Below are 12,934 nucleotides of genomic sequence, written 5' to 3'. Positions count from 1 at the left end.
CAAACAAATTTTAAATATAGTATAACTGTTAGTATTTTTATTATTGGCATGTCCAGTAAAACAAAATGAATTACGTCTATTATTATTATCCTCTGAAAATCTATACTATTCATTTCTTAATTAAATATTTATGTTTCATTCCTCAGTTCGTAATAACACTTAGTTTAATGTTAATGAAATTATCATTATTGTCATAANTGTTTGTTTACTTTTACTTTTACTTTTATTCATTATTATTTCTTCCAAGTACTTACCTGTAATTTGTATTTGACTTTTAATAAGTTTGTCTATAATGTAATTCATTCATCTGCACTGTGCTGTGTCTGTAATTGGCCTTGCGGCTGTTGACTCGGCACATTAATAATAAAGAACTGAATTGAATTGAATATTATTAAATTATAATCTCTTGGATATTCCAAATGGTCTTTTTTAATAGATTTCCACTATGAAATTCTGCATTCATTGTTTCCCACTTCCGAGATACAGTTCCAATAATCAGTCTACTATTTCTCATTCCTCCTCACAAGACTACGTGATCAGCATAAAACACAATATGCATTTTAAACCGTAACCTAAATTTACCCTACATTTATTTAGATATTATGCTAAGCACTTAGTTTCCTCTGTGGTCTAGTGGTCAGAATTCCTGCCTACAGATCGAGATGTCCGGTTTCGATTCCCGGCGTTATCAGATTTTCTGCGATGTAGTGGGTCTCGAACGGGGACCACTCAATCTCGTGATGATAACTGAGGAGCTATTCCAGAAAAATAGAGGATTCTGGTGTAGGAAACCGAAATTAACGTCCGTGGGGATTAGTTGCGCTGACCACGCTACACTCTCTATACGCTAAAGTTGCCACTAACTTCACAGATAAACGGTGGTCGCTCCGTCGATATAGTTTGCTTGCGGACTTAAATCGCGGAGTTTATTTGTAGTTTGTTCATAGTTTCCAGATACTTGCATTGTATGTCCCATCATCAAACAGAAGTCCAGTTTTTGTACCCATACGAAACAACTCTCGTAAGTGCTATTTATTTGTCATGACCTTCAGAGACTGAAAATACACGGGATGAAATATTTTTCGAAATGAACAAAGAAATTTTATTTATCTCCTAAGTTAAAAATCAACTTCAATTATGGAAAGTGATTTCTTGTCATCTGATAATTGTTTGCCCCCTTATACTGAGCAAGCGTGACAGGAAACGAAGTCGACTGTCGCTCTTAATTCGAATTATTTCGAATATTGGACGCTACATAAAATAGCCTGTTTATGCCAGACCACAGATTCTGACAGCCGTGACGTTGAAGTGTACCTTCAGGGATATAACACCGTATAGCCTGGTCTTTCCAGAACTTCTACCAAGACACAGAACATCACATCCGAGAAAATGCATCATATATCAAATGTTATAAGTGCAGGCCGAGCTATAAAGGATTTGTTTGACCTGTTTCTTACCTGGTGTCAGTTAACGGTAACGTGAAATCCACGACGGATTGTCTCTCTGGTGTCATCACGAAAGGTATATTGGAGACCTGCACTTCACCTTTTACCATCATGCCCATAACTCCATTCCAGGAACCATTTTTCTGTTTGGCACCGGAAAAATTGTCCACAGCCCTAGAGTAATCCGATCTGCAAGTAACCGGACACCCCATTTTTATCATTATCACATAAACACGATAACGAGCTTAACAACTTCTCATACAACAACATGACACTTACTTGAAATTTATTTCTTTCTCCAAAATCTCCCACATTTCACCGAAGAAGCCTACACTTTTCAGACGTTCTTTGGTTCCTGATCTCCACTGGAATATAATAATAAAATACAAGACTTACAACAAACAAACTCCGTGGCCTGTATTCCGCAAGTGAACTGTACCGAGCGAGCTACCGCCGCACCAACTTTAGCGGATAAAGGATATCGCGTGTTCAGCATAACGGATCCCCATGACGGTTACTCTCAATTTTCCAGACCTCACGAGGCTAATTGGACCCCGTTCCAGACCCACTACACAGAAAATTTTGTAGCGCCGGTAATCGAACCCGGGTTCTCTGTAACTTTGACCACCACACCTCAGGGGCAGTCTCCATACAAATCATACACATTAATTATACACGTACGTAGGTCGAACTGAAAGTCATGAGCAAAAATTTTTTGTGAAGTAAAATACTTTATTATTGACAAACCAAATACACCACCTCAATCTACAGACCTTTCTTTATTTTTCCACATAATCGCCAACTTCTTTATACACATTTCTCCCAGCGTTCTGGGAGTTTGAAAATTCCCGTTCTGTAAAATTCCTTTCCAGCCACCCGAAGTCACTGACGCACTACTTTCTGAATTCAGCGTGCTTATGGAAGTGTGTGCATGGGTGCGAGCACTGTTCGAAAGTGCGTGAAACATTTTAAAGATGGGAACATCAGCATCGAAGATGAGCCTTGGAGCGGCCGTCCTCGAACAGCCTCAACTGAACGCAACAAGGAAAGAGTGGATGAGATCATTCAAGATGATAAGCGTGTGACTGTGGACGCAAACCCCGAAAACTTGGAATAGGGCACAGTGCAGCACAGGAGATGATTGAAAGCTTGGGCTATAGGAAAGTTTGTGCTCGTTGGGTCCCACGGTTATTGACCGAAGACCACACAAGTCACATTGGAAGCCATGATCTGGCAGCCACCGACTAACATCTTTTCGGATTTGTGAAGCATCAGCTGGGTGGACAACGTTTTGAGACAAGGGAGGAAATTCAGAAAGCAGTGCGTCAGTGTCTTCGGATGGCCGGAAAGGAATTTTACAGAACGGGAATTTTCAAACTCCCAGAACGGTGGGAGAAATGTGTATAAAGAAGTGGCGATTATGTGGAAAAATAAAGAAAGGTCTATAGATTGAGGTGGTGTATTTGGTTTGTCAATAAGAAGCATGTTACTTTACAAAAAAATGTTGCTCATGACTTTCAGTACAAATCTCGTAGTAGAAATTGGAATATAACATAAAATATTTTAAAGTTTAAATATTTTAAAGTAGATAACAATAATACAACACATTTCATTCTTATTTGTCGACATTGTCAGTCACTCAATGTATAAAGAGTCGAATGACTGGATAATAGTGAATAAGAAACTGGAGTTGATACTGACGGAAACCGCCAGGGCCTACTTGAAACTACTGTCTCGGTTTTTACTTGGAGGGAGAGAAGTTCTACCAGCTGAGTCAACTTCTAGCACAGGAAGTAAGAGGAAAACATAATGTAACGTACCATAGCTTAAAGGGATTTGAAGATACGTCCATAATCTCGAATTTGTTCAAATGTAAATATAGTGATTCGAGAAACTATTGACCATATCAGTTCAGAAACTATTCAATACTATTTTGCATCGAATTGTGTTACATATACATGATATACAGCATAAAATTATTCAGATTGGCTGGATGCTGGATACTGGCTATTTAAAAACGTGCCTTAGTTGAAAGCATTTTACATCTAACAATTTCATCGCAGTTGCGGAAACAGTACATATTTGCATCTCAGTTTCGTGAAGTACAGTCTTCCAGGAGTGACAACAACTGATGACGCACTCATCGACTGTAATAATTGTGCGAGTGGCAGATATTGTTTCAGTACTTCAAGGGACAGAGAATTTATAGAGTTGATAAAAGAGAAGGAAAATATTCTCCGAATCAATTCCAATATTTTCAATTGGGTACTTTCTCTGAAGCATTTAGTTCATTATGCTGTAAGGAAGATTCGATTTTACCATTATAAGACCATAGACACATCTGTAAGGATAGCTAATGCTTTAAAAATCCTGTTTCGTTATCCTGAGACTGTATATTGTCGGAAACAATTATTATTTTCTTTTTTCTTTGTTCTTGTAATAGCATATTGAAATCTGGAACCAGTTATTTCAAAGTCATGGTAACATATTGAAATAACTCGATTCAGTTTCCAATAAGGTAATAAAAGAGTAAAAACAATCAATTCGCCTGATTTTATACCACCCGAAAACTACAAAAACATGGAGACATTTAGTAGATTTTTAAATAAAATATTAGATCGGTGATCATGCAATATATACTACAGCTTTGCTGATTGCGTATTATAAAACAAAGCACGATGGAGGAATTAAAGTTTTCAGTTCGTAGATAACTCCATATGACACGAAGTTTCCAGCACTTCGTGGAACTTACAGATTCATTACTGTGTTCAAGATACTGCCCCTACTCCCTACCGTGATCGAATTTAATCCCCGTGCGCATTCTCACGTTCAAATAATTACGACAAAATTCCATATTCTTTCCATACATCTCTAGGTTTCCAATTCTACTCGTCTTGCCCATTTCGTCCTCCTCTACTTGCTTATTTTAATAATATCACACATTATTAATGCTTTTACACTATGCCAGCAGATGGAAGTAACTTTGTAAGGCCTAGAAGGAGGTGGCTGAAAATGTGGAGAATTATTTAGGAGATCCGAAAGTGAAGAGAGGTAGACAAAAGGCAGTCAAAATGAATGATTATATGTTGCAAAGTACACCCAGATATTTAGAGCATCGTAGGGCAATGAATAAGAAAGTGAGCAAATTAAGTAACAATACAATGCGTTCAATGATTGAGGGAACCTGAAAACAGCTTCATTTCAGGACCTGTTATAAAGCACGGAAAGTTTCTGTTATCTTTTAGAGTATTCTTATAAATTTGTGCATGTAGGGAAACCGACGTGGCTCTATCAGGGCACAGTAATCGCGGAGAAACGTTGCATCCGCTCTGCGCTGCTGTCAGGCCTCTTATAAGGCTGAACACTTTGCAATACACGGTAATGAAATCTAATCACCTGCACGGTTATAAGAGGATTTCCATAGACATGAAAAGAACCGCGATGTTTATAACTCTGATGTAGTAAAATTATTTTAAAGTCATTACATTGTGGTACTTGGACTGTAAAATATTCTCTAAATATAACGTAGGTTTATTGAATTTATGTATTACTGAAACCTACAAAACACAATGAAGTAAGGATCCAAATTATTGGAACATACCTCTATATGCCCAGTTTTTAATTTCAGTCCTTGAAGATTATTTCTCCTCTTACAGCGGCCTGTAATCCTAGTTAGGTTGGTGTGGGAAGTCCAGTTACCGAAGCGGCACATCTCAAGGGGATGGGCTGAATTTAATCTGTACAATTCAATGAGACTTATGTCGTCATTGCCCTCGCGATGGGCTACCAGGAACTCAGAGTTGAATGGGATATCGACTCCGATGAATAAATCCTCCACGCCAGACGGCCCGTCAAAGATCAGCAACCAGATGCCGACCGACAGGGATAACTGTTCGGATAACTGAGTAATAGAGAAAAATACACGTAGAAGCCTATTCGACATTCAGGTTTAAGTCATATGTTACGAAATTTTCAAAATCGAAGAAAATAGAGAAATTCTTATTTGTCAGTAAAATCTAACACCCCTGTCCTGTAACTTCTACAGGCAGTAAATCAGAACTGATGGGCATGACTGTGAAAGCTGTATCTCATGTAAGAATATTCCAACTAACCCATGTTTCCATAACACAGGTTACGTTGGTGTCCAGAATATTGAGTGAATACTGAGAAGACAGTGCTGAGATCAGTCATTCCACGTACTTTGATTTCTGTAATTGTCTAATTATCAATTTCGATTAATTATCTTCCGTTAATCCTTCAATCTGTAAGTCTGTCTTTCAAAATGTTTACCTATTTATCTGTCTACATACCTTTCGATCTGTTTAAATTAACCTAAATTTCTACCAATTATGTCTTTCAGTGTGTTTCTCTATGTCAATCTATCCAACTTACAGAGCTTCTACGTACTAGTCTGTCTGTCTATCAATCTATCTATCTGTACTACTTCATATGCATGTTCAAGCTTATTTCGTTGTTAATAAACTTTCTGTTTAAAGTCTCTCTACCTAGCATTCTATAATATGTTTACTTTATAAGATTATTACTATTATTAATACAAATTTTGACTGTTGCGTCCGCTGCCATGTTGGGGGAAATAGAAATGTGATATTTGTGACCTCACCTTCCGTAGAGTCTCCCTGACACTCCGTTCGCCGGAACATATGACGTACAAGGGGCGACCGTGCCGACAGTGCACCGTGGGAACGGAATCTACGGGTAGCGAAGAGACAGGAAACTGGCTGATCTGTGCGAAGTGTTTAATCCAGATGTGCATTTCATGGTCTTGCATTTCTACAAATACAAAGAAGAATGGGCAGGGATTTCTCTAGAAAAATACATCATATATTTACCGTGGATTTGCAATTGGAACAGTAAATTTAGAATTCTCAGGGATCCTCAATCTGTTACGCAGAGTCCTTGTTTCTTTGTGATAGAAATGTTATAATATAAAGTGTCCTGACAGTGTCCTTACCGAGAGAATAAAGATAAATACAAAGTTGCCCCTATGGTTAACTAATTATGCACTNATTAAGCACTATTCCTCGAAGGCGTATGGGGGAGTGGATGTATAGAACGATATTTTCTTGAACTCAGCACTAATTGGAGGTGATTGTTCAGCTTGACGCCCCTTCCGCTTTTATCCTCTTGGAATATGATCCCTCGTATACATTTGATAGGAGGCTGAGTGGGCCCCAGAGTCTGGCAGGGCGACGTAGAGAAAAGAGAATTTTTTGACGCTACTGGGACTCGAACTCCGAACCCTCATTCGTCCAGCCCGTATCCATTCGCTATACCGACTACGCGTACCGAGACAGTGGTATGTTTAACTGTGATTACTTTCAGTAATGTATAGATATTTTTTTTGCAACAAGTAGTAACACTGTGGTTATTTGAGCAAAAATTTTCCATCAGCTGTTGTGTTACTGGTGTAATTACTCAACTTGCATTCGGTTGTAAATGAAGTCGTTTTCCCTGTGACACTAACATAACCTCAGCAAAAATAAGGGACACTGCTTTATGCTTTGGAAGAATGTAACATTCTTCTATTACCTCTATAACTGAAAGTTTAAATAAATTCTATCTCGTGCGTGTAGGCCTCTTTTGNACAAGTTCGTTAGAAGCAGAAGTGCATTATATTGTGAAATTCAATATTATATACCATTATATAGTAATGTAAATAGAAAATTAAACGACGTTAAATTTGTGAAACCTGTATAAATTTCGAATAAATATTTTAATACATATGATAATATAAATAATTTGGTTTCACAATGTTTGAAAGTTCTTATTACATTTACAACTACATGCTATGGCAATAACTGATTTACCTGTGCGTTGATTTTGCAGTAGATAAATACACCCGGAATAAAAATGTTGCTTCACAGCTGATACCACGTCGACGATGTTCTCTGTCCTGAACGCAATACAATTTGATAATATGATAAGCAGTATCAGTTTAATCTTCACGAGTCTTGTTAAAGTGCTCGCTAAATTCCAGATAAAGTTACATGTACGGCTTTGATGCATTGTACTCGTATGTTGTGCACAGTTACACATTACATGTACAGGTTCGAGCAGGCTTCAGTGGCGTAAAGTGCTGGCATCTGCAATATCATAATTGGAACAGTTGACTAGGCAGTATTACAAATTTGCTGGAAATTTTACCGACTGCAAGTGCACCCTGTACCAAAATGATTGACGCAGTTTCGAAGCTGATAATATTCTTAACTCTGTACAGAAGTCCACAGTCACCGTAAGCCTGCGCGGTGTGCCCGCGGGTAGCGGCCGAACAAACTCTTTGTCCTTCACATAACCCCTAAGGAAAAGTCAAAATTGAGTTAGGTTGTGGCCCACGGACAGAAAATCAATTATGCACGCTCACCCCTTCCGATCCATCTATGCGGAAGAACGTCATTTAACCAGCGAAGAACGTCTCGACGAAAATGAGGGGGAGCCATGTCTGTAGCTGCTATATTTTTGGTACACAGTGTACAAAAATACAACAGTTATAATAGCAGAAGCGAAACAGGATGCAAACAAACCCAATAATACATCATCTTCCGGGAACTATAGAAAACGAAAAAAGAAAAACCTTCACGCAAAATACGTACATCTTGCACCACCTCTCGGCTATGGATGTGCAGAATTATGCCCAGGAGTACGCGTTTGTAAAGTTGCGCAATGGGCTGTCCACATTTAACAGAATCTCACTTACCATACAGAAGTACGGTCACATTATAAGCGCATGATTTCAGCACTAAATTAATTAATCGTCTGGAAATAAAATAATCTTACACTTATCTGGACTTATCTGTCTCCTTACACGGGCTTCACATTTCCCTCAGTAAGCGCCCTGTCATTATAATTAAATTAGTCATATTCTGATCAATCAGTCAACACTCGCACGCACACAAGTCGCTATTGAGCTGATCCGAATATTTGCCAAAAACACAGAAGACAGGAAATTATTTTATTCACACCTTTTTATGGTAGTCACTTCAAATTTTATATCTTTACCTTCAGAAGCCTTCCACTTATCTTTATGACATTATTTTATTCGCTTTATTTACTTCCAATAATTTCTTTAATAGCGAACTCGTGGGAACATCTAATTATTTTGTACATCGGTTTCTTTTATCAAGTTTCAGCATTCTTGTGAGAGGGCGAATGGCAGTAGGAGAAAGGCTTAAACATGTTTTTGTTCTCTTGCCTACAAGACTGCTCTTTCGAGCTTTCGAGCAATATAGAGAAATGTCATGTAGTGGAATGCACACATATTCCTCCTTAGAATTCACACCTGCCACATTTAATGGTTAAGCTTCTGCTGGACAGATTTTTCTTCTTATTTCCACACTGGCCCTCAACTGTTCTCGTACTGAGGGGCAGCTGTGTTTGAAGGCGGAAGTCAATCTCCGGGACATGGAAAAAGTCTTTCTCTGTGAACAATGTAATTTAGTTGCCATATTTTTTAACATTCAAATATTTAGAAGACTTAGTAGATTTTCTAGAATGTAAAGCTATCCCTGTAACAGGCCAATGAGATCCATAGGTTTGTCAGACTTTGAGGGTTCCACATTATCTAGACATTCGGCTCACAGACGGCGGTAAGGTTGTCAGCCTTAGGCGCCGGCCGCTCTTTACTCCCCGAAAGATTCCTGGTTCTCACATCTGTTAGGGGCTGATTGGATTAGGCTGGAAGGATTAGGTCAGTTGAAAGAGAAATGCATTGAGCTCATCGGGACCCGAATCCACGACCTTCCGGCCCCTAGCATAGCACCCCAACCAACTAAGGTACCGCAAAAGAAAAAAATATATATATGTATATATATTGCCAGCACTTCCAGGTAAATGTGCAATATTTATTTCTTGATATTCCTGTCTGGTGTGAAACACACCATTTACTGAATTGTAAGGAATGTATGATCTTAAGCAAAGGAAGAAACCCGTCTCTCTCTGGCTGCTATGTGGAGAGATTCTATGAAGATTTATTCGCTCTTAAAATTAAGCACGTAGGCTAAGAAGATGCACAATATTCTAACACTGCGCATGCGTACTCTTGACTTCTAACGTATTTCTTACAGCTGTCAGCACTGATTCTTGTGTTCAATCCAGGTGAACGTTTACAACCGATGCAAGTATGATAGACACACAGTTATCATAGAAGGAAACTCAGATAAAATCGACCACTTACGCTGTGAAATTTGAAACTTATTAAAGTCGAAATAAAATTTCAGACATCAAATTTTCTTACTCTAAAAATTGTTGTACTTATCGCAGTGCTTATAATTATAGGCCTATTTTTTCTTGAATATGTTCATAACGACAGAGCTAACAAATATATATAAGCAATAAAACTACAGGAGAGTTGCTGGAAGTCTGAACAGTGAACACTCTCGCCCGACTTTAGCCTATTACGTGACCTGTACTCACGAAATATACGTTTTATTTTAATACAAACATTTACGTTCAGCTATGCGCAGATTTCGTGCGCGACAAGTTATTACGTGTATTTCCTATTGAAACACATAGGCAGCTCAACACTAATACACGTAATAGGCCCATCTACAAGTCGCAGTATTACAGGACTCATTTTCACGCCCACTTGCAGGATGAAAGTAAAATTCAACACAGCACGACATTTCCTGTCTTCGAAAATAAAGCATTAAAATAAAATATTAAACATGGAGCTGTTATTGATTTCTAAATCGGCGTTTATAAATTCTTATCGTACTTTCCGGTCTTGTCATTTCCGAAATGTCTGGGGAAGTGACGTAACTCAAAGGGACTTCAGCTCCTCCAAGGTTATAAGACCTCATTTATAATTAAATTAAATTCAGTCCAATTCTTTATTGTTATGTGCCGAGTCAGCATCCCCAAGGCTAATTACAGAAACAGCGCAATATAGCTACTGTTTTCACAGCGTTGATACTAACAGTTACATAGAGACACGAACATAAAGACAACGGCCACAATCCCAGTTGCGGAAGATGCTCAGTGGAAAAACTAATATCTCTTATCTTACACAAGAAAGAAAGGCATAAGTGTAATAAAAAAAAAGAAAAAATGAAAATAATAGTTAAATTAAATTTTTTGTTTATGTGCTTACTCAACAAACCAAAGGTAAACAATAATAATAATGATTACAATGTAAAAGTATAACTTTTCCTGCTGTTGCATATGGGTATGAAATATAGCGCTTTTCTTCTTGGATTGATGACGTCTTGGACAGAATGCTGAGGAGAATATTTGTAAATAAGAGGGTAGAATTAGGGACACGCTGTAGCGTAGTTGGTTGAGGCACTATGCTATAGGCCAAGGTTTCGAGTCCTCATGATGTGGATTTTTTCATTTCACCTAAAACTTCCATACTCACTATGGCCCTGGTTTCGACACAGTCTCTAACAGAAATGAGTACCAGGAATCTTCCTGAGGATAAAGGGCGGCTGTCGCTTAAGGCTCACAAACTCACCGCCATATGTAAGCCGATTGTCTAGAGAAAATGTGGAAGCCTCGACGTCTCATAACCCTCTGGAACTTTACGAGCACTTAGAGGGATAGCTTTACATTTAAGAGGGTGGAAGCAATAGGGGGTAGGAGAAAATTGTATGAGGAACTTCATAAATTGTACTATCACCCAATATGGCTATTGTGATAGGAGGGAGGAGATGGGCAAAGCATATAACATTTATGAGGGAGAATAAGAATATATACAAAATGAATATCTCATTCCTGAAGAGAAGAGACCACTTGGAAAACCTGGAGATAGATGGGAGGATAATATTAAAATTGAGTCGTACGAGGCGACGATAATGGAACGCAGTACCTGGAGGTATAACTGATTCATCCTGTTCCTGTGGGATATAAATACAGGGTCCCGGCCCTCCACGTTGGTGGACACTCGAATCTGAGGTAGTAAAATATGGCCATGAGTCCTTGCGGGACTCGGACCCTAGGATGACTGCGCTGTCGATTTCCAGCAGCAATCGTAAAAGACAGACCCACCCTCTCCTCAGAGAAGATGTTACTTAAAAACTATAACCACAAGTGTTCGGTTGAAAGAAATACTGGTCATGAGTCTGAAGGGGCTTTTCTCCACACGAACTGATTGGCGGAAAAGCGCCAGCCGTAATGTTACTGTGTCTCTGACTTTGAGCTACTCGGTTGTAAGAGAGTTGTAACAGAGTCAGTTGTGAGAAAGTTGTAAAGGACTTTGTGAAGAGAAGACTTAGTCGGTGCAGTTGAGAAGCGGAGGCAGAAGAATCTTCACTGTTAGAACCCGTTTCCATGGAAGAATTGGGAAGGATACATCATACCGAAAGAAGAAAAGACTTAGTGCGTGCTGGAGTGATCTGTAATTTTGGAAATAAACAGCGGCACTATAATCAAGTTTAGTCATGTGTAGTGTGTTAAAGTGTTTAATAAATCCAATCTCTATTACAAAACCCTACAATATTGTAACACATACACGTAACAATATTCATTACACAGCTGTATATGCAAGGCTTCGGTTACTATGAGCAAGTGAGTGCTTATAATTTGATCTAAAACTTGCGACGAAAGTAAATTAGTACAAATATTATGTTTCTGGACATTCTCCATCGTCTTTGTCTACAATCACCGCCCTGTTTATCTTTCAAAACACAGGGTTTCGGAGACTCTGGAAATAGAGAGTAGCTCTATCGATTGGGCCTAACTAAGTAGTTTTTACCTGAGGACGGAGACAGAATCCAGTTCCGAAACGTTATGTTTTGAAAAATAAACATGGCGGTGTTTTTAGACAAAGACAATACGATGGGTAATGTCCGAGACACAATATTTGTTCATAATTTGGTCCTTTAGTATTAAATTTCTAAGCATGATAAAATATTTGTATTGCCCATAAGATTACTGCAATATTATGAGAGCCTAGATTACGTTGCATGGTTGTGGTTCCGAAGCGCTAATAATATATAAGTGACACAGAAAGAGCTGGTCTACGAACCACAAAATTTGAACGGTTTGTTATCCCAGGTAACATCATTTCTGTATAAAAGTATATGACTTCAAACATACCCTCGAGCAACTGCTGCATGACTCTGCAGGAGTGACCTCCAGTCCATGGAATAGAGGCTTAGCGTGTCATAATTAAAATAAAACCTAAACATTTGAGGCGATGTTGCATGAACACAGTAATCAATTTTCTGGACATGATCCGTTGCCCTAAGCGTAATTATACGAGTATACATATTTACAGAGAGGCACTAGCTCTATCGATTTGACCCAACAGGACGGAAGTAGAATCAGTTCTCCGAAACGTGGTTTAAAATAAAAATTGAGACGATAAATAATGTCCAGAAAATGTATCATTTTCACTATATAATTTGCAAGAACGTTACACTGGATCTCATGGTATGTTTTCAAGGACCATAGACCAAGAATTATGTAAGTCAGAGCTGTGGAATTTATACCCGGACGCTTAAAGTGCTACAGCAGCTCAGTCAGTAAGGTTG

General features: G+C 38.5%; 1 protein-coding gene across 8 annotated transcripts in view; it reads right to left on the bottom strand.

Moving 5' to 3' along the window:
• Positions 1 to 1,423: 1,423 nt before the first annotated feature.
• LOC111865557 (neuropeptide CCHamide-2 receptor) overlaps positions 1,424 to 12,934 on the bottom strand; it is a 19,235-nt gene continuing 7,724 nt past the window's right edge. For 2 of the 8 annotated variants that reach the window (XM_033751872.1, XM_033751875.1), the window contains exons 2-6: positions 7,274 to 7,549; positions 6,067 to 6,236; positions 5,047 to 5,346; positions 1,725 to 1,810; positions 1,424 to 1,634 (exon numbers count right to left, since the gene is read on the bottom strand). In XM_033751872.1, the coding sequence (XP_033607763.1) occupies positions 1,454 to 1,634; positions 1,725 to 1,810; positions 5,047 to 5,346; positions 6,067 to 6,236; positions 7,274 to 7,502 (966 nt within the window). In that variant the 5' untranslated portion in view covers positions 7,503 to 7,549 and the 3' untranslated portion in view covers positions 1,424 to 1,453. Of the gene's footprint in view, positions 1,635 to 1,724; positions 1,811 to 5,046; positions 5,347 to 6,066; positions 6,237 to 7,273; positions 8,882 to 9,696; positions 10,836 to 12,934 lie in introns of those variants that run through there. The other 6 variants (XM_033751870.1, XM_033751871.1, XM_033751873.1 and 3 more) reach the window with 5 other exon arrangements.

The sequence above is a fragment of the Cryptotermes secundus genome, unplaced genomic scaffold (assembly GCF_002891405.2).
Source record: "Cryptotermes secundus unplaced genomic scaffold, Csec_1.0 scaffold836, whole genome shotgun sequence".
Lineage (NCBI taxonomy): Eukaryota > Metazoa > Arthropoda > Insecta > Blattodea > Kalotermitidae > Cryptotermes > Cryptotermes secundus.
This window is presented reverse-complemented; position numbering and strand designations above follow the sequence as displayed.